General features: G+C 47.6%; 1 protein-coding gene across 1 annotated transcript in view; it reads right to left on the bottom strand.

Annotated features, from left to right (window-relative positions):
* LOC144170324 (dual oxidase maturation factor 1-like) overlaps positions 1 to 11590 on the bottom strand; it is a 33379-nt gene extending 21789 nt beyond the window's left edge. The window contains exons 1-5 of the mRNA XM_077700052.1: positions 11333 to 11590; positions 9912 to 10099; positions 7642 to 7699; positions 6974 to 7108; positions 5054 to 5152 (exon numbers count right to left, since the gene is read on the bottom strand). Coding sequence (XP_077556178.1) covers positions 5054 to 5152; positions 6974 to 7108; positions 7642 to 7699; positions 9912 to 10094 — 475 coding nt within the window. The 5' untranslated portion in view covers positions 10095 to 10099; positions 11333 to 11590. The remainder of the gene's footprint in view (positions 1 to 5053; positions 5153 to 6973; positions 7109 to 7641; positions 7700 to 9911; positions 10100 to 11332) is intronic.
* Between the last annotated feature and the right edge of the window lie 14107 nt (positions 11591 to 25697).

Here is a 25697-nt window from a genome sequence, read left to right as displayed (position 1 = left end):
CTTCCACGTATGATTGCATTAACTGTTAATATTGACGATTTTCAGCGCGCTTTGCAGAATTATTTTGTTATTTTGTCTCATAGTTAATGCTTAGTGTTATGTATCTCCCTTCTGTAATGCATGCAAACGCAAGCAGGCATCAAAAAAATAAATAAATAAATAAATAAATAAATAAATAAATAAATAAAACAACGAATAAATACATATATAAACAAAAAAATAAATAAAATAAACTTCCAGAGGCGCAAGTTTGCCTCCGACGGGTTGAGAACCCTACGCATTCAACCTTGACCAATAAAATATTTATTGCCCTATTCGTTGCAGTATGCAAGGTTTCCTGTATGCATGCTACCATTGCTATGTGACCGGTTTGAAACAAATTATGTAACTCTAATTTTACGCCTTTCCTTGCGTGAACACAGAGGGATACAACTGCAGCCACCTGAAGCAGGGCGTCATTCGCAACGCGTCTAGAATGTTTTGAACGTAGTATGACATTAGAAGAAAATTAAGTTCTTTTGGACTATTAAGTGGTGTGAACGTATACTCACGAAAAAAAACATTAAAATGGATTGAAAATGAAAGTACTTTTTCGCTCCTTCTTAGGATCAGCCCTGAGCAAGATCATCAGAAAAGTTGATCGAGTATAAAATGTCTTTGCAAGAAAAATGGGCAAAAACTGGACATACTTTTTTGTGAAGGAGTTATATTAAATGCTCCTGAGTGTTTTGTTGAGAACCAAAACGCTTCGTAAAGGCATTCACGCCGGTTTTATATACATCAAAATTGGCCAAGCAACTGTTATAAAAATAGTTTATGTAGTCATAGCATGAAAGTGTTCCGGAATATTGCCCTAAAAGAAATTGGCTAAAAACGGCGCAATTTATCTCTCTGAAATTCAACCCACTAAAGTATGCGCCCTCCACCGCCTCCCCCCCCCCCCCACTCCTCTTTCCTCGTTTATTATAGGTAAACCGCCCCACAGAGAATATCAGGACATGGACAATACATCTATTCAAGCTCTACAAAGAACTGAATATTTTCTGTGTTCGGCAGTAAAAGAGGCACAGCAATTAAACGAACGACAATTTGTGAGCACTGTTTAATAAATGAATTTTGCTGTCAACTGAGGCTGGTAATTAAGCAAGGCTGCGCTGAAGGCTTGACGGCTGGTGGTTGCGCGCGAGCTCACTTTGATGTGGCTGCATTGGACCCAAAATGCTGGGTTTGTGCTGCACTGCGCGAATGAGTCATCTGCTTGCGCGACATGCAGTGACCGGCCTCAGTACAGTTAACGTACTGTGGCTGAACTCCAATGCCCGTAGCACGACCGTATTTCCGGTAGCTTTAGTCCGGCTGGAGTCCGACGACCGCATCTCGGCTGTCCTCCGGCGGCCGTACTTCGACCGTACACGGGTGGCTTTGGAATGGCCGGAGCCCTACGGCTGGAATCTGGCCGTATGACCGTAAGCCGGTCGACTGGCCGACGGACACTGGCCGTTGGACAGACATTGGAGTACGGCCGTATACGGCCAAAAGGCCCACATTTGGACATGGGCCGAACATGGCTGCCGGAAAACGGCCGGACAGAAAATCACCGGCCAAAGTACACCGGCCTGTTTTAGGCCGAACAGTCCTGTGCTGCCTGGGGCCCTTAAAGTAGTTGCAGAGGCTAAACAAAGTAATATCCGCAACAACAAGCCGATTTACCGGTTTTCTTTTGAGCGAGCTGTCGCGATGTTAGCGACGTGGGACAGTATCGCCAAGTCGGGTGGTCTAACTTCCTGACGATCCTTATCGTTCTTTCTTCTTGCGTACCGTTGGCAAAACAGTTCTCCAGTATACCATAAACAGAATGCTGGCATACGCAAGACAACGCGAGAAGCGCAGCCGACTCAGCTGACATTGCTGGCCTGGCACCACCTTGAAAACGAGTGGAAATTTTATTTTGTGTCTTCGCAAACTAAATGATTCTTGCTTAACATTTTACGCCATACGATTTACGAACGGCAGGGTACATGTATAGTAGCGAGTAGGTGAGGCAATAGCGTCAAATAAACAAATTAAGCGCAATTCAAGGGCGCAAAACGAGCACCAAATCGCATGACCGATATTGCAGATATGTGTAATTCTATATTTACATAACATAACACAGACACATACACGGTGCGCAGCCCAAATATTTACATGCGATCGTCACTGGCTGTAATTGGTTATATCTACTGCAGGGTTCGGCAATCTACAGCCCGCGATACAGCCCGCTGGGCTGTATTATGCGGCCCCCAACACGTCGTCAGAACCCCCCCCCCCCCCCCCACACACACACACACACTCCCCATGTCACTAAAAATCTGAACGCCGACACGCCAGTTTTGACCTTAAATAGTGTTTGACGGGGAGACAAGGACAGAAAATTGATCGCTTCCAGCTGCATTGTTCCCCACATTCACATTTTGCAAGATTATTGGCAAATATTATTGGCAATACGCTGATTTTTTTCTCTTTGTCTTCAAAGCCCCCCTCCTCTTCCCACCTGATTTGCCGTCCAGCCCTCCGCCGTGTCGACTTCATGCAGCTCGGCACTACCCCTGAATACGTTGCCGACCCTTATTCTAGTCTGTTAAGTTCGAACTGGAATATATGATGCAAAAGCGTAATTAAATAAAGTGAGAGCAAACAATTGAGGAAACGGGACGGCCACTCAGTTCGCCCAACCACTTTGCTTTGCGGCCACTACTTTCGGAATCACAAAACAGATTACACGCTTCTGACGCTCGCTGCATTTTGTCACTGAGCCACGCAATGAAACGGCAAGCTAGCGCTGCACCATGTAGTCGTAACGCGACGCAAACCAGCAGTGTTTAATGAAAGTACACGCATAGTGTGCATGCATGTACGCAAAAGCGCGGGGCACCGCTGCAGACGAGCCTGCAGTCTGCCGGACTCGCAAACTTTTACGCACGATAATTGCCGACTGCGTTACTTTTTTTTTATCGCCTGTTGTTGAAACGTCCTTGTCACCATTGCAAGTGTATCAGTTTAAACAAGAAGCTTTCACTTAAAATTTCACTTCATGCGACCATCGATCCGTGAGCCTGCAAGTGGCAGAGCGCCGCGTCACCGACCCAGAACTTTTGTCGACGCTGTAAACGTACTTTACGCTGCAAAGCTTTTTTCTCTAAAGCCAAGTTAATCGTCGGAAGAGATCGTACGCGTCGGGGATGGGTTGGAGACCATGTCGCAAAACAATCGGGAGTATCGAGCTCATTTTGCTTCTGTCAACACGAGATCCTATAGGACCCCCGCAGCTTTCTACTACCCGGAAGTACTGCCCGGTGATGATGATGATGACGACGACGACGACGACGACGACGACGACGACGACGATGATGATGATGATGATGATGAGGCTCAGCGGCTTCCCCTTTATAACGGGGTAGCGTTGTACAGCGGCCTTAGTCGCAACACCACTGTATAATCACCTCGTCAAAAAAATACAAACAAAATAAATAAAAACAATGTAAAAATAAAAAGAAAATACCTTTACGAAATTTTTGCGCTAGTCTGACTTCTTTGTTCGCATGTCTTCCCAGATTGTTCTCTGCTCTTTTCCCACGAACAATATGTCGCATGGTTTCTAGCTCCTTGCCGCAGTCTGCGCATAGTTCTTCCTGTACCGGCTCGCGGATAAGCGTTTTTGTCCGCAAGAAACCCGCCCGGGCTTCAAAAAGCAATGCACTCCCTTTGGAATTATCGAAGAATTTTTCCCTCGTGATCTCCCGCTTCCCTATCCTGTAGATATCTAATGACTTCTTCGCGTCCATTCTCTTTTTCCAGGTCGTTGTCTCTTATTCTTTCACTTCATTTTTTATTGCCTTGGTCGTTCCCCCTACACTTCCAAGTTTCATATACGTTGTCCTGAGCCTTCTGGTTCTTTCTGGTTCTCCGGAAGTCGGTTTCGCAGCGCCCCCTGGGCAGCGCAGGAGCCCTATATGGAGAGTTGGGGGAGCTGCTAGGTGTTTATTTTGTTGTAGCTATATCCTCACAGACGCGTAAACAGACGAAGGCCAGAAGAAGAAAATCCCAGGGCCTGGCGCACCCTTTTTGTGCTTTTAATTCCTCCCCCGTCATTCGTTTGTTTGCGCTGTACCACATCAAAGTGATCTCTTTGGATAGTGTGCGCCTCCAATCTCTACCCAGGCTGGACTATATATTGTAAAGCAGCGCTGCACCTTATAAGCAAGCTTTCCAAGAAGCCCGGAAAGGATACCTGCATGGTACACACACCTGGTATCGAACTCACCACTACATCCCGGCCTCTCCCTACTTCCCTTTCAGCCTCTCCTCCTCCCTCTTGGGTGTTTGGTCGTCAACCCCATCGCCGAAGGACAGCTAGGCCTAACGACCCACACACGGAAGTCGCACTTACCGTGGCTGTGCACTTGAGGAGTCATACCAGAGTCCTCACTACCAGCTCGCGACAAAATGAAGTTTCATTCATACACAGTTTCCCCCGCTGTCGTGGCTCAGCAGATATGGCGTTGTGCTGTTGAGCCCGAGGACGCGGGTTGGATCCCGGTCAACGCGGCTGCTTTTCTGATTGAGGCGAAAAGCGAAAACGCCCGTGTGTCGAGATTTCGGCCCACGTTAAAGATCTCCAGGTGGTCAGAGTCAATCCAGAGCCCGCCCCTGCGGCGCGTTTCATAGCCCAGGTGTAGCTTCGGCGTGTTGAACCCTACAATCAGTCATCCATTGAGTCCTTTTGTATACGTCTGTATTGCGCTTTGAACGTGTGGCGTGCTCATATATGAGGCGCTTCAGCACGCGAGCCGCGCGCGTGCAGCTTTTGGAAGCAGCAGTGGCAAGACGGAATGCCAGCGACGCGCTGTCCCGCTGTTGCCTAACGAACAGTTCCTGTAAAAATATATTTATGAGCACCAGGCACCGATGTCTGTCAGGTTCTTCTATGCCCCAAACGTAACTGGAAGGCATCACAGAGCGCATCGACACGGCGCCCTCCGGCGGCCCGTGCCATAATGCTGCCGTTACGCACCTTGTGGTCCGAATCCTTGCCTTCCCTGCTCCCATACCCAGGAGAACCTCTCGTTGTAGTTCACCTGGTCTCCGTCTGTGCCGGTGTAAATGGTTTCATCTGGAAAGTGCAACGCGCAGATGTACTGCAGCATTCGTCTACAGCGCATACTATATTCCTGCAATCCTCATATATAATGGCAATTTTTAGATGACTTTACTAGTTTTATAACATTACATTTGTAATTCAGGTAAACACAACACTTTAAAAACGCTGGATTACAAAGAGTATGCTGAATTCGAGTCCTTGTGGTAATCATTTTAAAAAGAATTTAAGATCAGAGAAAACAAAATTAAGGCGTTGCCTAGCAACGCCCCAGTGTCATAGTGGCTATAAGTCGGCGCACTTGGACACCAGGTCACTTCGCACAAAAGATTGAGTGCCTTAACCACGGTTTCATAATAAAATCCCTACTTAGACCATGGGTGTTTTCATCTCAGCGGAAAGTGCTAGCCTCATTATTGATTTCCTGTACGAGATCGGCGCCACTGATACGATGTAGGGCTATATCCTCACCCCTTCATACCATCTGTACTCCAAGGTGCCGACTCACACCAACAAACTCACACTGAAGTTACGCACGAAATCCTGGTTTTTCCGCCTCTTTTTTTTTTCGTCCTCTTCATCTGTCTCTCACACACCCTGCTTAAGTTACGGCTTTCCTCCCCATCCCCGTACAGTAGCACGACCTTCTGCAAAATACATGCCGGCAGGCTTGCCTGCTTTCGTCTAATAAAGAGCTTTCTCTTTCGCTGCTGGTTTCATTCCCAGAAGCGGGCGGCGGATATGTTTATCTGATGGAAGCAAAAACAAAACAATCAAAGCCTCTTTCTTAGAAGAAACGTGGGTAAAACGCAAAGCCTTCGCCATGCAAGCTGAATCAAACCAAAGTGCAAAATCCGAACTTCCAAAGTCCAAAGCCAACGCCCGCGCGGTAGACCCAACTGAGGTTCCCGAATGCGATGATGACGCAATAGGATAGACGCCGGCTTCGTAATGCGAGGCGCCCAGGTTCGATTCCTACCGCGGGAAAGGTTTTTCTTGTTTCATCATCATCGCCATCATCATCATCCTCATCATCGCCATCATCATCATCATCGCTATCATCATCTGCGTCTGCCTTCCCATTGCGTAAAGTTGGCTTTCCTGCAGTCCAATAACCCACAAACAGCTCCGCTGGTCCTCCACCTTCAGACAGGGTGAACGCTGCTGAATTTTTTTTTTGCGTGTTTAGCTGGAAAGAACGCTGGCCGCATCCGCCGCACTCACGTTGAGGCTTCCCGTGCTTTCTTACGTAACTCATTTAACGTCGTAGAACTTCACTGCAGTACACAAAGCATATCTGGGAAAGCCAACTTTACAAAGAATAAGTCACGGCGTAATGGGTTTGCCTGCCACACGCCGACGACGACGACGATGATGATGATGATGACCTGTGATAAATAAATAAATAAATAAATAAATAAATAAATGTCCATTTTTACTTTTTAGTATGCTCCCCAAAGAGTTGCGGGAGATTTTGTCTGTCTGTACTCTTCTCTTTTTTTTTGCTCGTTCCATTCCCTGTGTACAATGTTTGGTATGTGGTCTGTGAAGCTGAAGCCAGTCCCGGCAAGTTTTCCGCAATAATTGCAATTTATAAATTGTGTGTCGGCAGATGATTTACTGAAAAGCATTTCAAGGGAGGAAAGGTGGACGTTGAAAAAAATATGCCAGAAATTGATGAAAAACGAACAGAAAGAACCGGTAACCACATGTACAAATGCTGCACGTTCCTATAACAAAGATATCCAAGCAACAGAATTGTTTTTGAGCGCGGTAATAGGGTAAGGCTAGAAATGAAATGGGGCAAGCTAGTAGACATGATTGTTCATCACTCACTCTTCAGGGTTATGTTAACGCTGCGAAGCCCAATCTTGACTTCGATTTCTGCGTCCAGCTCGTGATGACTGAATGCCTTGTAGGGCGTCTTCGCACGAATCTTCGCGTACTCCCATTCCTGGCCAAAGTTGCACACTGCAAAAAGCATACACTCATAGACGAAAAAATATTCGCACAGAAGCAAACGACAGATTTGAAAGCCCGCCAAAAATTCATAGTAAATGTTGGAGCGAGAGTATACCTCGGCCCTTGTGCTTTGCATTTGTCATAAAATCACCTAGTCTGAGCGTCGAGTATGTATATTTCTACTCAAACGTTTACTAGTACATGTGAGCTAGTTATTCAAACGGTTTAGAAGCGCGTGATAGCTGACGCCTGTCACTGAACGATGAAAAACCATACTCTCAAGTGAACTCGTGCCTTGCTTCGAGCTATTATAGCTTATGCAGTACTGCTGCCACATAAAATGGGAAATATAAATAATGTTGAAATTTTTTTTTAAGAATTAGAAATTTTCTTACATGGCATCAGAAGCGAAGAAAGGGCCAAAGTTCGTAAATTCTTCTAGTGTGAATAGTGTTGGACGCATCATTACAACAAGTATTTCACCGATATATCCGCGTCAGTGACAGTAGAGAAGAAATTACGTAACGTGTATTTTTACTTACGCAATATGAATGTCCCGATGAAAATACTGACCAAGACTCGTATCAGGGTGTTTACTCTCTGAAAACAGAAAAAGAAACGAATATTTTAAGCGAACGAATTATACGGAGGGGTACCGTACTAACGTTTTGGCGAACATAATAACAATTGTAGCGACCAGGTGTGCCCGAATATTTCCGGTCTCCGTCGACTACAAAGTGTCCAGCTACATCATCCACCCACCCACTCACGCACTCACTCACTCAAGTGAATAAATAGCTAAATGTGTGAAACAAATAAATCGACAAAATACACATGTAATATATTTCATGCGTTTGTTGGGAAAACTCTCCGTGAGTACATTTTTTCAGCACTGCTCTTTAACAGCCTATCTCCAATGAGATATGAACAATATCCTCGAATAGATTACGCCCATGTCGTCAATGAAGTAATAAAAAAATCTGCAGAGTACACCAAACCCCTTTACATGGCATTTGTAGACTATGAGAAAGCGTTTGACTCAGTACAATCCGCAGCCCTGCTTGAAGCATTAAAAGAACCGGGAATAGAAGATACCTGCATGATACTTCCTTCACAAGCAAAGCGACAAATTACAGATCCGAAAGGGATTAAGACAGGACGATACCACCCCGCAAAACCGTTCACAGCATGTATGGATGAGTTATTCAGGAAGCTTGACTGGGGAAACACAGGTTTAAGGATAAACTGGGAATACTTGAACCATTTGAGGTTTGCAGACGACATAGTCTTGCTGAGTGAGTGAGACTGCACAACACCTGCAAAAAATGCTCGAGAATTGCCATCAAAATGCTTGACCGTGGGGCTAAAAATAAATACGAATAAATCTAAAGTGACGAGGAATAAGCATGACGTAAGCGTCATCTTCAGTTTAGGAGACGAAGCGCTAGAAGAAGCAAAAGAATACAACTACCTCGGACAGATGGTTTGTGCTGACCCCAACCACGCGAGAAAAATCCGGCGCAAAATAAGTATGGGCTGGGCAGCACTCGGCAAGCACTCCGAAATAACGAAAAGTAAGCTACCTCTGTCATTAAAAAGAAAAAAGAAAAATCTACAACCAGTGCATACTGCCGCTGATGACATACGGAGCTGAAACTTGGCGCCTTACTGAACAACTTGCAATGAAAACAAAGTTAGGGCGGCTAAACGGGCCATGGAACGAATAATGACAGGAGTAACACTCAGAGACAGGAAACGAGCTTCCTGGATAAGGGAACAAACTCGAGTAGATGATATCGGAATTGGAATGAAGAAAAAGAAATGGACTTGGGATGGCCATGTAGTGAGAAGAACTGACGACCGGTGGACTACCGGGGTAACAAAGTGGATGCGAAGAGACGGGTCGAGAAGAAGGGAAAAACCAGTGACATGATGGAGGGATGAGATGAGAAAATTCGGGACCAAAGAGTGGACTCGAGCAGCGCAGGACAGGAGGGGTTGGAGGTCGATGGGAGGGGCCTTCGTCGTGCAGTGGACCTGGGTAGGCTGCTGCTGCTGATGATTTGTTTTCGAATACCGGGCAGGCTTCTTATAGCTAAGAACACCGAGTCTGTAAAGGGAATCAGCCTGGGATAAAGAAATAAAAATAATAAATCGTCTCAGCGATTTCAATTTAAATCAACCTAATTTGTTCAGGGTCCAATTCATTTCAATTAATTTCAACGTGAATTATTTAGACACACTGGCGCAGGGGCAGCGCGTCCAGCTTTTGTTTATTAGAGTGGAGTCCTGAACGCGATATCAAGCGTCCGTCTGTCACGGGGAAGTTTTCGGTTGCGGTCTCCTTGCGCTAGCCAATCGCCACCGCAAAGCGCGGCCGGAAACCGTCAGCACAGAGGAGGACAAGCTTCCGAAGAACACCACCGTTTCCGGCTCGCACACTGCACACCCCATTTAAAGCTACATATACGGCACTTCCAATGCAAGCTAGCACTGGATGCACCCTCAGTGCACTTAACAAAGAAGCGGAAGTGGAGGAAGCTCGCGCTTGGCCTTAGACTAACGGCAGCTCGCTTCTGTTGGAAGTCGAATGGTCGCAATCTTTTAATTTGCGAATCTTTAACGTAACAAATAGGTTTTAACCTTTAGAGACATAACAACGTTCGAGACGCAATTCTAGATTCAACAGCTTACCAAAGGACGTCATTTCGGCTTCCGCGAGCTCGGCCATGTTGACCAGGTTTGAACCGCACCGCGCAGCAGACTTGTCGTAAATGCAACTGTCCGGATCACGGACAAGGAGACGTCTCACCTTTCCTCCTCGGACGCCCGGGATTAGTAGAAGGAAGGCGAAGATGATGATGCAGAAGGCGAGGATGAGGCCGGCTTCGAGCACGTCGGCCGTCACCGGGGTCCTGTTCTCGCCGTACAGCGTCGGGAAGGGCTTGTCGCGCAGCGCCGAGTACCAGGCGCTGGGCACGTACTCGCTGCCCATGGTTGCTGCGAGAAGAAACAAATAACGTGGACATCAACTCACGCAAGCAGGCGCGCGCACACACACGCACGCACAAATACATTGCCAATATCCATGCAACTGCTTCTCTATGACATGACAGCCTCGAAACGTTAGCCGTCACCGTCCAACTAGTGTTTTCATCTATTTTAGGGATTCAAATGGCCCGTGGAGCGAGAATGCCCACTTTGGCATTCTCTCTCTCGTCTGTACCAGCGAAACGGCTTTTTGGGAAGCGTCCTATAGCACGAGGTGTTCGTTCCGTCGCGAGAGCTTAAACTCGGCAGCAGCGGTGGGTGGCCGTCCGCGCCAGTGACACCACAAATGAACTAACGGAGCTGAAGAGCGCGGCTGAACGAACAGGCAAGCAGCGAAATTGGCAATGTCGCCGACTCTCCCATTACAAGGCGACAGGAACGAGCAGCGACGTAACGCGCAGCCGAAGACAGATCGAAGCCACTCGAAAGCGTTCAGGTGGACCGCAAAGCCATAGATTACAAAACGCGTGAACAACGCGGGGCGGAAGCACGCTGTCTCAGGAGATCAACCAGACATCATTCGTGCTTTCGCACGGAGAACCCATAAGAAGTGCTGAGCAGTACTCAACAATTTTTCAAGATCGTCAGAAAAAAAATGGCGCAGCTTTCACTAGTGCTGCAAGGACAGAAAAACAGCATTGGTGGTGGCCCCTCTCCCTTCGTCGGGGACCTGGCTGTTGCACCTCGCATTTATTTCCGAACTTGCAGCTGAAAGTTCTCCATGACTTGCAGGCCCGGATCGTTTCGTCTGCAGGCTTCCACATCTCTCACAAAGCGGACGCGCCTAGAACCCGTGTCCAAGTCCAAAGCCAACGGCCGCGCTACGAACCCAAAAGAAATGCTGTGCGCCCGGAATGCGATGATAGTTCAATCGGAAAGACACCGGTTTCACAACACGAGAAACCCAGGTTCGGTTTTGACCCCGGGACGCGTTTTTTTTTTTTTTTTTCTCTTTGCAATTGGTTGCGCATGTTATTTTCCCCCGCCGCTGCTAAGTCCCTACCCCTCGAGCATTTGGGGTGGCCCAGTGGTCAGGTTGCCGGCATCACGGCGTAAAGGTCCCGGGTTCGATTCGCGGAACCTCCCGTTGAGGCCTCGAAGTTTTTCGGTCCGACGGCCGGAAAAGGCTTGGCCCAAACAGCTCCGCTGTTAAGATGCGCAGTGTGCGTGTTGTAGACTCACCGACTTGGTCCAAGATGCTCCCGTCGTGGACGTATTGCAGCCACGGGCGCGCGCGCTCGGGTCGTCGTCCTTGTGTCCCGATGAGCTGAGTGGTTGGACCTCGCCCAAGACCTGCACGTCGCTTACGTCCGCGAAGTGTTTCAGTTGACGGCGCCGACGGCTGCAACGTCTCGGCGGCTGTCCCGGAGGAAGTGCACCCATTCCCTTCCTCGTTCGCATCCGGCACGCGCCCGTACAGAAGCCAACCACATCCGTTAGATCAGTGTAACGCGGCCCACGAACATCCGTTGAGAGGCATGCGCGGACGCAATAATCTCGTTTGCAGCCGAGAACAAGCGAGACGGGATAGGAGCGCGCCATATGCATCATGCTGAGCCCAATTGAGGCTCTATTCGGCAATGGCCACCACTTTACACTCGCGGTTGCGCAGTGACGGCATTAATTTTTAAAGAGGAGAAAAAGGTGAAAAAAAAAGGTGAGAAAAAGGTGAGAATTTGTAGGCTGACTCGAAGAAAATAGCCGAGTGAGAGGGATCACCAGTCTGAGTTTTTCAATCTGGAGCAGTGGTGGAAATGTAACGAGGATTTTGTGTGGGAGTTGTTAGGTTCACTGGAAAGAGGGATCGATTCTGAAATAATTTTTTTTGCCGAAAAAGAAGCGGTAAGATTGTATTGTACTAGTGGAAAAAAAAAAGGGGGGGGGGGGGGAAACAGGCGAGTACGAGACTAATGTGCAGACGCCAAATGTTAGCAGTGTGCTCTGTGTCATCCTATAAACATTTGATGAAATTTCAAGCAGAGGAGATCCTGATAGTGGTTCGCAACGGGTGTAGGAACAAATGGTCCCGGAACAAATAGCCCCGGAACTTATGGTCCCGGAACTTATGGTCCCGGAACTTATGGTCCCGGAACAAATGGTCCCAAACTCGAAAGTAGGAACAAATGGTCCCGGAACTTATGGCCCCGGAACAAATGGTCCGAGGCACCTGTTCAGGCAAAATGATTCTATAAAACTCCACGTGGGTTCCGTTTAAATTTGTTTTGCTTTGGTGGAGCGCAGTTTCTAATTTCTTAGGTTTCTTTATTTTTGTTTTCTTTTTTTCAGATTTCGTTAAACTGGTTAGCTTAATTTGGGCGATTACAACGATTAAACGCGGTATTTCTGCCAACCACGCATTATTGTGAAAGTGCAGGGCATTCATTACACGATTGGCCCGTTTTCGGATTTTTTTTATGCGTATTTTATCCGGCCTTTTTATTTTAGTCGTCGCATTTTTTATACATTCAAGACGAACATTCTTATTTATTACTTCCCTCTCTCTTTCGGTATTTGATTTTTGTAATATTTTCCTTTTTTCGGTTTTCCACGTTTTGATTGTTTGTGAGTCCGGCCGTGTTCCAGGAAGCCGCACGTGTCGCGAGACGCCGCTAGTAAGCGACGGGGGTGACAGGCACAGTGTCGAGACATGCGGACGTCTGGTCTGATAGCAAACATCAGCTGAGGCGCTGGTCAAGCCAGGCTGTCGCGACGGTCAGCACTGTTAAGTTCGTGCTTCTTATTTAATTAATGAAAGCCGCCGGTGGCTCATGTATTGGCGTCGCCTCCGCTTCTAGCTGTACGCTCAGTTCCTTTCATGCAGCCGCAAAGACGCGAAGTTGGGGGTCGCGGAGTGCAGGCTTTGTGCTCCTTCCTCTTTCTTTTGTGTGGCCAAAAGACTGGGGTGCTGAGCCCTAGTTCCTCTGTTGGTATGCGGTCATTCGGTGACGAGCTGACGGGAAGCGAAAGGGTGCCGTCTTTAGTTTTTGACGATTTGCGAAGCCGGCGTCGGCGCTGTTCGTTGTCGGTCATTCGCCTTAGGAATTCGCCTCGGGTTGAAGGAGCTCTTCTCGGTAGTCCGACGAGCGGCGGCGTCCCAAGGGATTAGCCACGACTCCCTCACTGCGGCCGCGCGCGCGGCGACAAAGGCAGGGCGGGAAGGCGACGACACCGTAAGGTGTTAGCCGCGCGAAGACCGCTCTAAACGTTCGGCTTTGGCTTTTGAGGAGATGCCGCCCGCCAGCAAAGTATTGCCTATTTTCGGAGAAAACCAGTTTCTAAACTGCAAGCTGTAAAATTATCGAGGTGCAAATCTTTATTAGTGTTGCTTCGCTTGATTCGAACTGCAGATATCGAAGCATTTCAGGTGGTGAGCACAGTAACTCAGCTTAGCCAACCCAATAAACCCTAATTACAGTGGCCACTGTACCCTAATCGAGTAAAGTTCCCTTTTGAAATAGCGACAAAACGGCGAGCGCAATGCACCAGTACAGCTCTGTGTTGACTGGCGGTCAAGAGTACCGTCCCACTCACATTTTTGATACTTTACATAACCTAAATAATACCGTCACTGTAAATAGGCTCAACGCACTAGATGAAGTCAGACTCACTTCTCAAGCATTAACAAAATTTTGTATTCTTGCGAATATTGCACGTCAGCCATGTTAATTTAAACAGTTGTGTTGCTCCACTTCATAAGAAAACTGCATTCACGAAGAAAATTACGGTAGCCCGTTATTTTATTCCCTTTAAACACCGGCCGAGGGCGGCCCAGTACACGCAGATTTTTTATTGAAAAGTTCACCTCTGGTTTGCCTGGCACTCGGAATAACAAAAAAGTACGAACAAAGCAAGCACGGGAGATCGTACACGTGCGACAAAAAAAGTTTGTGTACATCATTGAGCTCAAGCAAATTCAGCATTAGCAAATATACTGTGTACGAACAGACGCAAAATACAGTGTGCACAGATACAAGCATAAATATAAATACAGTGACCCCCCTCCTTCTCTCATGCAGGCGCTAAGGCGTAGTAGCGGTGGGACCATTTCTTCCTACTTTGAAGTTGGGACCATTTGTTCCGGGACCATTAGTTCCGGGACCATAAGTTCCGGGGCCATTTGTTCCGGGACAATTTGTTCCGGGACCATTTATTCCGCGACCGGTTCGCAACATTTACATTACGAAATACCACAGTGTATTTTGTGTACCGTGGCTACCATTAACTTTTGGCTACCGAATGACGATGGCTATCGAATGACGATGACATAACATAAATCTTTACATAACTATATGTGGGTTCGTGCAAGTGTCGCGCAAGCGAACTAACATCAATTTCCCGTACTCTGCGAATGCAAAATTTTCTAACTCAGGTCGAGTCATATCGTTTTCTTGGCGTCATCGTATCGAGCAAGCTGACTCGGTGCGATCCCCTTTTACGGATAAACGCCGCCTCGGCTAAATTGCTTGTTCTTCTCGAGGAATCGCTGCCCTTTGTATGTACGTGCAATAACTAAAAACTACCCCACAAAGCATCTACTCGTACTAAAATTGAATATGCATAAATAATTTAAAGTCCTCAATTGTGTACTTAGAAGCAATCCAAAATCACACCCTTTATGTTTATTTCGTTCATAATTGCGAAATCAATTTAAGTGTTAGCACAATTAAATCATCTATTAACCTGCCAAACCCGCCACTGCGCCAAACTTTTATCGACTTTGACCTTCTACACAAATTACTTTAAAATTTTCCTAATTTACGCAGTACCGTCCTTTTCGCCCCTGCCAGAATATTTCGTCGCCTCTTTAACTCCCTAGTATTCAACGCTTATACGGCTCGACGAACGCTTTCTTGCTCACTGCTATCCAACACTGTAACTAACGGATCATCTCAATTGTTAATATATTTTCTTTATAATTCCAGTTACCTTTGATGTATTCTGTGTTTTTTTTTTACCCTTGTCCACACCCCTGCAACGTGCTAGCATTTGTACTATAAAACACCCCAGTCAACTGTTGAATTTTGTATCCCCCAAAACTGCGTAACACCCCGCAAGGGGGATAACGGCCAATAAATTATTAAGATGATGATGACGAAACCTGAGTGCGAGTGGCAATGGTTGCTTTGGGATCGCAGATATAATTGAGTAGCCGCACCCGTCGTCCAGGAATGTTCGTCAGGATGCGACATTTGCTGCAGCGAAGTTTGCCGCATGCCCTTCATCTTTGCAGCATTTTTTGTCCAGGTATTTCACCGGAACCACGCGCCCAGGCAACTCACTACCCGCTTGTTGGCATTGCTGCAGGACAGTGTTAGTGTTATGCTATCGTCAGACTACCGACGCAACAGGCGCATTGTAAGCTATGAACGCAAGAAACGTCATTTCCCGCAACTTGGTTGGCGTTCACGTGGGATGGCGTCATGGCTTAGAAATGTTACTACACTTGCGACAACAGTCTGAACCCCGCTTTCCTGATGGAGGCGAAAAGCAAAAAACGCCCATGTGTGCCAGATTTCGGTGCACGTTAAAAATCCCCAGGTGGCAAAAATTAATCCGGAGTCATCTACCATGGCGCGCCTCGTCACCTGCGTTGCGTCGGCTAGTTAAACCCTAAGATCAATCAATCAACAATCTGAACCGTGCCGTACGCGCAAGAACTTCCGCAGTTCGACGGCCGCTTTCGGATACTGTAAAGGAACCGTTATGAAACTTCTTATCATGCCCGAAAATGCGGCCCCGAAAATGCGGCCCCGATGTTTTCTCGTATCGCACCTACGTCGTGCAGAGCAGGCGTCCCATGAGCAGCAAGTTTATTTTGATAAGCTTAACATTTTGATAACCTTATCTTTACGGCGAAAACCACTGTCATAGTCGTAACTCAGCCGTAAATTTCGACGTTTTTGCCTTTGTCGCTTTGCAGGAGGTGGGCACGGCTGAGTGGGAGAGGAGGAAAGCTGCAGCCACGTGCTTCTTCGCTGCGCCTGCATCCCCTTGCACCTTGCGCCGGAGACACACGCAACCTTGAAACGCTATCCTATTCTCTCCCACCTATGTTCCCCTCCTCCGCACTGTGCTGTATACAGCTGTACCTCGCGACTGGGTGCAGTTATATCCGCAGTGCATCCTTCCCTTTCGAATCAATAAACGCCAAGAAACACCTTGAAATGTCTCGCTGCGTCTCGCGATTCTACTGTCGACGGCTCGAGAAGCGCAACTCGCGGTTCCTGAACCTGATGCAAGAGCTCGGGTGCACTCTGCATTGTGCGACATTGCTCGACCCCCAACGATTCGCCACCGTACCAGACGCATCAATTCGATGTTTGTGCGCAACGTGCGAGGCACGAGTTACCACTTCATCCGGGTGCTTTACCGGTCATGGCATTCTTCTAGCAAAGATCTCATACGATTAAATAGTTCAAAACAAACATTATGTTCGCTGCTGTAAACGTTATTTATCGCCTGGTTCTACGTTGCAACTGCATGTGTCGTTAGATTTCTTACCCGTAGTGGTTTCCTAGTCGGTGCTCCTTGACACGTAATTTTACCGCCTTAGAAATCGCCGTATATGAACTGCGTATGAATTCTGTGTCTGCATACCTATAATGTCATAAACCAAAATTATTGCAGAACCCATTCCGTAACTCACATCGCGAAACTTTCTTGCTCCCATGGCAAAAGCAGAAGGCTCAAAACAAGGAACGCCCGTCGCGAGTCACGAGTCGCGTGCAAAAAATACTCCAAGTAAAGAAATTGTAGGTTTGTGCTCCTCACGGCGCAGATGACGCACATGGGGAAATGCGCGCTTCATACTCGCGTGCTTGAGACGAGGATTGCAGGGAAATAGAAAATATTTACAAGCTTGGCCGTTCTACCCAACTCCAGAAACAGCAGTCGGCAGTCGGAATGTTGCACAGCGAATATTTCAAAAGGACATGCTCGTACGCGGCCAAAAAAACCTGCAGTGAAGAGGCGCTCGCTTACCGCAAAGCTCGGTTTCTCCGTACTCAAGAACACCTTGAAATCTGAATTTTTGGTATTCGCTGGCCCCTACAAAACTCTCTCTAGGGTTTCGTTTCTTTCTTTTATCTGCTTGTACCGAAACCACGGAATACTACCATGGTGTTTCCCGCATTTCCAATGGCGAAGCTGCAGCGCATGCGTCGTTAGAGCTGCGGTTGGAGTGTTCGCATCTTTGTAAAGGCTGCACCCCCACATAAAGGGTTCTATTGCGGTGAAGCATTGCGCGAAGGCCCGCCCAAGTACGCGGGCGAACTGGCAAGTCGAGGCTGCAACGAAAGCCTTTGGCACAATTTCTGTGAAGGCTAAATCATCACACAAAAAACCCATTGATAAAAAGTTGGCGAATGCGTATGCAACATGGCACTCCACCTCTTTACATGGCTGCAGAACTTGCGTCGCCGAAACTGTGGCGGTGCTGCTACAACACCGTAAAGGGGCACCGGTTCGAGCGACTCCTACATATCGCGGTGGTACAACGCCGATAGGCTGTTTCAGCTTCACAGAGGCCGTAATGAATTTAACGAAATCGTAATGCCGTCGACATGATTGTGTACCTGCACTACTGCGTGCATCCCGTTGAACGAAAAAACTGTGGTTGATTCCTCTGTCATAGGCATCAGTAAAACACGAAAGTGAACTTTGCAGCGAAATCTGCAGCTGCGCATGATTTGCGGGTGGGCGGCTGTTTTGTGGGTGTGCTTGGCGATCGACGTCCTGCTGGAGGGTAGCTTCGGAAAAGGTGCACTGGCGTCATTTGCGTGACGAATATGACGTCAGTGAAATCATGGGGTATCACAGCATAAAACACTTTCATGTTAAAATATAAAACCCGAAAACGAACAAACCTAAGTATAACGTACTCTTGACTACTAAGGGTTGCTTCCCCACAAGAAGACACTGCGTGCAGGAATGCACCCTATACAGGCCGCATGCTCTGTTGCACTGGTGTCCCTTCCTCGACGGGTATGACGTCATGGAAATCTTCGTGTATCCCGGAATAAAACACCTTCGTTTTAAAACGGGAAGCGGACGAGCGCGTCCATGCCTTTACCAAACCGAAATACCCTTTTACGACTCCGCTGTTCATGCCTCGCGCATCGGTAACGTCGATGGGCTGTGCGGGTAATGGTTATTGCTGTCTATAATGAAACACACTAATTATGTGACGCTGTGTTCTTTTGGGAAACCAGCCCAGGCTTTATCTCCCCGCCGAACCCCGCCGGGTTCACGCTTTACAGGCCGCTTGCTTCGTTGTACAGGCGTCACTTCCGTGATGGATATGACGTCAGCGAAATCGTCGTGTTTCCGAGAATAAAACACTTTCGTGCTAAAGGAGCACGTTTCACGCAGAGGACGCGTAGAGTGCCGTTTCCCCGCAAGATATCACCCAGCATTACCTCTCCTCCAGACAACATTTCCAACCTCCTCACTCGTAATTTACCAGAAGGGAGGTCATACCTTGGAGACTTCCCCGCGCACCTTTGCTGATTGATTGTGGGTGACGGAACGAAACGAAAACCGAAAACGAAAAACGAAAAAAAAAAACGGTATTTTTGACCGGAATGAAAGCGAAAACGTAACGATATTTAATATTTCGCTCAGGAGTGAAACCAAAAAATTTTAGTTTCGGTTTTCGGTTTGAGTGGAAATTTCAGGTATTTCAGGATCCATTTAAATTTCCATTCGGCTAGATGGGAAATTGCCGTCGATTCTCTGGCATAAGATCGTCTTTCGTCTCTCTGGCGCCCACTCTCCTTCGGAAGGCTTGCTTCCTGCTTCCATACTCTCTCCGTTTGTTTCGATATAGGCGCAGTGCTGAGCTCCACGCGTGATAGCCGCGGGCATCTGGCGGCGATGGAGACGTAACGGCCTTATTTATTTATTTGGTTAGATTAATAAAATAACCACGTTACCCCTGCGGCATTGTTTAGGGGTACTGCTTCATACATAAACAAACACGAATATTCTAAAACACGACATAAAAACAAGGAGGAAAAAATACAATCTTTGGTGTGAGCACCAGCATACACCACTAGCAGCGCAAACAGCCGATTACAGCCGCACACTCAAAGCTACAACTTACAAGTCATGTTGCACTTGTACGCTAGTGCTGCCAGAGCGCAGCGGAAAACATTTTATAAGGAGCGGAAGCAACAGTGTCGGGTAGGGCATTCTTATCTATAATGGTTTTTAGAAAAATACGCTTCCAATGCAAATGTCGTCGTCGGCATCATCATCATCATCAGCCTGTCTACGCCCACCTCAGGTCAAATGCCTCTCCCATGGATCTCCAATTATCCCGGTCCTGTGCTAACTGCGACCAATTTATCCCTGCAAACTTCTTGATCTCATCTGCCCATCTAACTTTCTGCCGCCCCTGCAACGCTTGCCTTCTCTAGGGATCCACTCTGTTACCCTGAATGACCAGCGGTTATCTTGCCTTCGCATTACATGCCCTGCTCACATCCATTTCTTCTTCTTAATTTCTACTAATATGTCCTTAGCACGCGTTTGTTCCCTGAACCACTCCGCTCTCTTCTTGTCCCTTAATGTTACACCTATCATTTTCCGCTCCATTCCCCGCTGATTCGTTCTCAATTTAAGTTGAACCCTCTTAGTGAGCCCCCAAGTTTCTGCCCGTAGGTGAGTACCGGTAATATGCAGCTGTCATACACTTTCTTCTTCAGGGACAATGGTACGCTGCCATTCATTATCTGAGAATGTCTTCCATATGTACTCCACCCCATTCTTATCCTTCTAACTATCTCTGCCTCGTGGTTGGGATTCGGGGTCTCAACTTGGCCTAAGTAGATATATTCGCTTACCACTTCCACTGCCTCGCCATCTATCTCAAACCGCTGTGCTCCCCCGAGGCTAGTGAGCATTACTTTAGTTTTCTGCATATTAATTTTCAGGCCCACGATTCTACTCTACTTGTCCAGTGCGGTAATCATGCTTTGCAATTCGTCCCCCGAGTTACTTAGCAAGACAACGTCATCAGCAAATTTGAAATTACTGAGGTATTCTCCATTAACCCTTACACCCACCTGTTGCCAATCCAATGTTCTGAATACTTCTTGTAAACATGCTGTGCATAACATTGGAGAGATTGTGTCTCCTTGTCTGACGCCCTTCCTTATCGGTATTTTACTGCTGTCTTTATAGAAGACGATGCTGTGGACCCATTGTAGATATCCTCTAGTTTTCTCACGTAATGCTCGTCTACCCCCTGACTCCGCAATGCCTGAATGACTGCTGACGTTTCGACCGAGTCAAATGCTTTCTCATAATCAGTGAAGGCCATATATATAGGGGTTGCGTATACTCTGTGCTTTTGTCTATCACCTGATTGATCGTGTGAATATGGTCTATTGTAGAATAGCTTTTACGAAACCCTGCTTGTTCATTAGGTTGACTGAAATATAAGATGACAGAAATTCTGTTCGCGATTACCTTGGTAAGTACTTTGTAGACGACTGACAGTAAACTGATCGGCCTGTGATTTTTCAAGTCCTTCATGTCCCAATTCTTATGGATTAGGATGATGTTCGCGTTCTTCCAAGATTCCGGTACACTCGTGGTCATTAGGCACTGGGTACACGGGTTTGTCAGCTTTTCTAGTACAATTTGCCCGCCATGCTTCAAGAGGTCTGCTGTTATCTGATCCTCACCAGGTGTGTTGCCCCCTTGCATTTCTTTCAAAGCCGCCTTTACTTCTTCTGTCGTTACTGGTGGAATGTCTATCTCCTTTGAACTACTTTCTCGTTCGGTATTATCCTGGATGTCGCGGCTACTGTGCAGATCTCTATAGAACTCCTCGGCTACTTTAACTATTTTGTCCCTATTTGTGATGACGTTGTCCTACTTGTCTTTAGGTGCATACATCTGATTTTTCCCCGCGCCAAGACGCCTCTTCACTGCTTTCAGGCTGCCTCCGTTCTTTACAGCATATTCGATCCTCTCCATATTATATACTTCCGTATGTCAGCTGTCTTGCGCTTATTGATTAACTTCGAAAGCTCCGATAGTTTGATTCTGTCAGCTGGGGTGGAGATTGTCATGCTTTGCCGTTTCCTAATTAGATCTTTCGTCTCCTGGGAAAGTTTGCCAGTATCCTGTCTAGCGATCGTACCTCTGAATTCTACTGCACACTCCGTGATAATGCGTGTAACATTGTCGCTGGCTTCCTGTGTCGTAAACTCTGCTTCCTCTGTTAGAGCTGAATATCGGTTCTGCAGCGCGATCCTGAATTCTCCTGTTAGCTCATTGATGGGCTTCTTTCGTACTAGCTTGTTGCGGTCCCTCCTCAAATCTAGCCTAATTCGAGGACACTTTTCCAAGCACTTCCACATCCTGCACGACGCCAGGGTTATCGCACAGTATGAGGTCAATTTCATTTTTATGCTCCCCATTCGGGTTCCTCCACGTCCACCTCCGGCTCTCCCGTTTGCAGAGGAAGGTATTCGTGATGCGTATATTATTCCGTTCGGCGAACTCGAATATAGTAAGTCTTCTCTGTTATTTCTAACCCAGACCATAGTTGCCAACTGCCTTGTCTCCAGCCTGCTTCTTGCCTGCTTTAGCATTGTGGTTTCCCATAACTACGGTATACTGCGTTTTTACTTTAGCCAGTTCCGATTCCCCATCTTCATAGAAGCGTTCGGTTAGATGGTCGTCGTGGCTGGATGTGGGCGCGTAGCCCTGCACGAACTTGAGTTTGTACCTCTTATTGGGCCTAATTACATTACAAGGCCGGTAACCCTTTCGTTAATGCTATAGTATTCGACTATAGCACTGTATGGTTTTTCAGCACTGTAAGGGCTTCTCCTGTCCTCCTGGCCTGGCTAGCCCTATTACATCCCATTTATTGTCCTCTGATTCCTCGAACATCACCTTCAGACTCGCCTCGCTAGATAAGGTTCTCGTGTTAAACGTTGCCAGGTTTAAATTCCAATGGCGGCCTGTGTGGATCCGGGGATTTTTTAGCATCCTCTGATGCGTCACAGGTCTGGCCGCCGCCTGGTCAGTTGCTTCGCAGTATTCATGGCAAGTTGTGGCCATTGCTACACCATGGTGGCCAATCCTGCTCTGGTGAGGGAGTGCGTTGCGGGCAATGGTAGCCGAGATCAGGCCGCACCCAAGTTCCAATTACATCAGCACGCTGATTTTTTTTTTTTTGTCGGGTGGGAATTGTGCGGCACCGGGATTCGAACCACAGTCCTTCCGCAGGCGAGGTGGATGCTATACCTCTACGCCACAGCTGCATTACCATGCAATGCCGATGTGCGTCATAAATATTCACTGATTTTCGTGCTAATCGACGAGATTTAGGGGAAATCCCCAAGGTGGAGTAAGATTATGCGAAGGAAAGTTTGACATCCACCTCAATGCAGTCGTACGGCTACAAAGGAAAGCTAAATAGCTTACTCAGAAACTTCACAGTTGAAGAAAAAAAAAAGCTGTATAGCTTTCCTTTGTATACCAATACGGCTGCATTGAAGTGGATGTCAAACTTTCCTTTGCGGATTTTCGTGCTGATATCCCTTCGTATGGATATATCCAGGGGAAGGGGGGGGGGGGAAGGGGGGGGGGTTGCCGAAGGTACGTGTGGTAACCAATTGCTACCTACTCTCATAGAATCTCTTTTAAGATTAAAAACAGGAGTTTTACAGTGTTATATGATACAGAACGTTTTAAACTTTTCACAATAACATCACAACTATACGAGTTTTTCAGAAATTATATATTTTTTAAATTGTTAAGCATCACTCCATCTTTTTACCGTAATTTTATAATTCTCAATCTTCTTTAACAATTTGATAAATCTCAATTTTTTTCGCGCAAGCACGAACCGTTATGAACCGTTACGAACCATTATTTTTTTCGTTCCGGTGCTGAAACGGAGCATTTGTGAAACGAAACAGAAACCGGAACGAAAAACATTTTGTTCCGACCCACTGGTGGCGTTTAACGCGCCGGACCTACATCCCGGCTATGAGGCACGCCGTAGTGGAGGGCTCCGGACTATATTTGACCACCTGATGATCTTTAACTTGCGCCGATATTTCGACACACGGGCGTTTTCGCTTTTCGCCTCCGTCATAAAAGCAGCCACCTCAGCCATGGAGGATCAGCAGCACAACACCATAGCCACTCTGAGCCACCGCGGAGGGTTACCCTTCCGCCCTACCACATGCAACTTAATCTATGATCTTGGGGCGCAACCCAGCCCGGCCACCATTATCCCCCACCTTCCCCTCCGCGAGCTGTGGGCGAACCTGGTGACCAGCGCCAACGTAAATTCCCAGCAACGCCCGGCCTCCAAGCCAGAGACAGCGCGGTCGACACATTGTTCCCTGGAAGGAGGTGCCACTTCCACGTCACCAGGCTCAAATGAAAGTTTTTCGACAACAACGACCACAGATCCGGCGGGGAGATAAAGCCTGGGCTGGTTTCCTAAAAGAACACAGCGTCACATAATTAGTGGATTTCGTTATGTGCAGCAAATACCACTACCCGCAGAGCCCATCGACGTTGCCGACGCTCCGAGGCATGAACAGCGCAGTCGTAAAAGGGTATTTCGGTTTGGGAAAGGCGTGGGCGCTCATCCGCTTCCCGTTTTAACACGAAGGTGTTTTATTCCGGGATACACAAAGATATCGATGACGTCATATCCATCACGGAAGGGACACCAGTGCAACAAAGCATGCGGCCTGTAAAGAGTGAATTCCTGCACACAGGGTCCTCTTGTGGTGAAGCAACCTTTAGTATACTTAGGGTTGTTCGTTTTCGGGTTTTATATTTTAACACGAAAGTGTTTTATGCCGGGATACACCAAGATTTCAGTGACGTCATATCCGGACATGTAAAGGACGCCAGTACACCTTTTTTGAAGCGACCCGCCAGCAGGACGTCGCTCGCCAAGCACACCCACAAGACAGCTGTCGACCCGCAAATCACGCTCATTTCGCTGCAGATTTCGCTGCACATTTCACTTTCGTGTTTTACCGATTGCTATGACAGAGGAATCAACTACAGTTCTTTTTAAATGCGAATGCATTTATTAGTCGGGGGTTGTCTTGCGTCCATCGAGCGGCGTGCGCCTGCATTCCTCCAGCGCGAGCGCACGTGAGCGCGCGCCTCGTAGTTCTGCCTTCGTCGTCGTCGTCGTCGTAAATGCGAATGCATTTCTTAGTCGGGGGTTGTCGTGCTCCGTCGGCGTGCGCCCGCAGGTGTTATCTCTCCGCGCTCAATGCCGAACGCATGCGCTTGAAGCGAGCTGTACTAGTTTGCTCGAAGCGGCAAGGACGGCGAGTACTACGGTGTTAGTCTCGTGTCTAACGTGTATGGGAACTTGATATCGCACGCCGTTGCCACGTCTCCCGTTCGAGACACGTCTTCGTACAAGGACTTGTACACCCTTGCCTACACCGGAGACGGAGTCTTTGTGGTGACCGTGTACCTCGCGCCCAACCTCGCTCGAGACGCCGTCGCCGCGCAGCTGGACGCGGCTATGGAAAGTGTGCGCGTGCGCTCCAAACCCTCTGACCCCATAGTCTTGGTTGGCGACTTCAACGTTGACGTGCGCAAGAAGAGTGGCGAGTGGCTGGTCGAGTACATGCAGACCAGGCACTCTATGCATTGTCTCTCTGCCGGCTTCGACACGTGCCCCACTACCATTCACGGGAGTTGCATTGATCTGGTCTTTACGCGAAACTGTGACGCGCGTATGCTTCTCAAAGACCCTTTGACCGTGCACTTTAGCGATCACAAGGCAGTGATTGTGGCCGTCAGGTACAACGATATCCCAGACAGATGCTGATGAATAAATGATTACGTTCACACTCTCGTCATTAATTACGCCATTACTCGCAACACACTCATCGGTGCACCCAATGCATTCGCATTTCTGCACGATTCCCTTCGGGGAGGTGCGGGGGATTTTTTTTTTTTTTTCTACGGTGGCGGAATCGGTAGATCGAAGTTGCTTCTTCCACCGTTTCCGATCAGCTGCCGATAAGCCCGGCCTGTCCATGGCTGCAATTACCGTTATAGCGCGTGCACAAAGTTTGTGTATACGTATACGCTCGAGCGCAAACCCCCGAAGCGCCGAGCTCTGCGTGGCTAGAGTGATGTGAATCAGCTGTGATATGTGACTCGTTTATGTGCCGCTGTGCTCCATCCGCGCGCAAACAGTTTCTACATCTGGGGCGGACCAGCGATTCTGTTTCGCAAGATTTCGCGGAATTCCCTCCAGATAGCGCCAGATGTGGCTGCACGTGCGGGCGTAAATATACTTTCACTGAAAAGGACCCTGCAACGCCTTTTTCAACTTTTTTTCTAAATCTTAAACGTCAACAGGCACATCCAGGGCCTAGAATAGAGGGTCATAAAGCACCTTAGCCGAAAAACAGTTTTATGCCCATCAGATAACTTCAAAACAAAAAAAAAAATTGTAGCGTGAGCTACACTGGCCGAGGTTGAGCAGTTTCGCGTGGCTCCTGGAGAGCCATGCTGCGCATGCGCG

This window comes from Haemaphysalis longicornis, unplaced genomic scaffold, assembly GCF_048455015.1.
Source record: "Haemaphysalis longicornis isolate Haplotype H1 unplaced genomic scaffold, Haemaphysalis longicornis Haplotype H1 scaffold_2, whole genome shotgun sequence".
Taxonomy (NCBI): domain Eukaryota; kingdom Metazoa; phylum Arthropoda; class Arachnida; order Ixodida; family Ixodidae; genus Haemaphysalis; species Haemaphysalis longicornis.
This window is presented reverse-complemented; position numbering and strand designations above follow the sequence as displayed.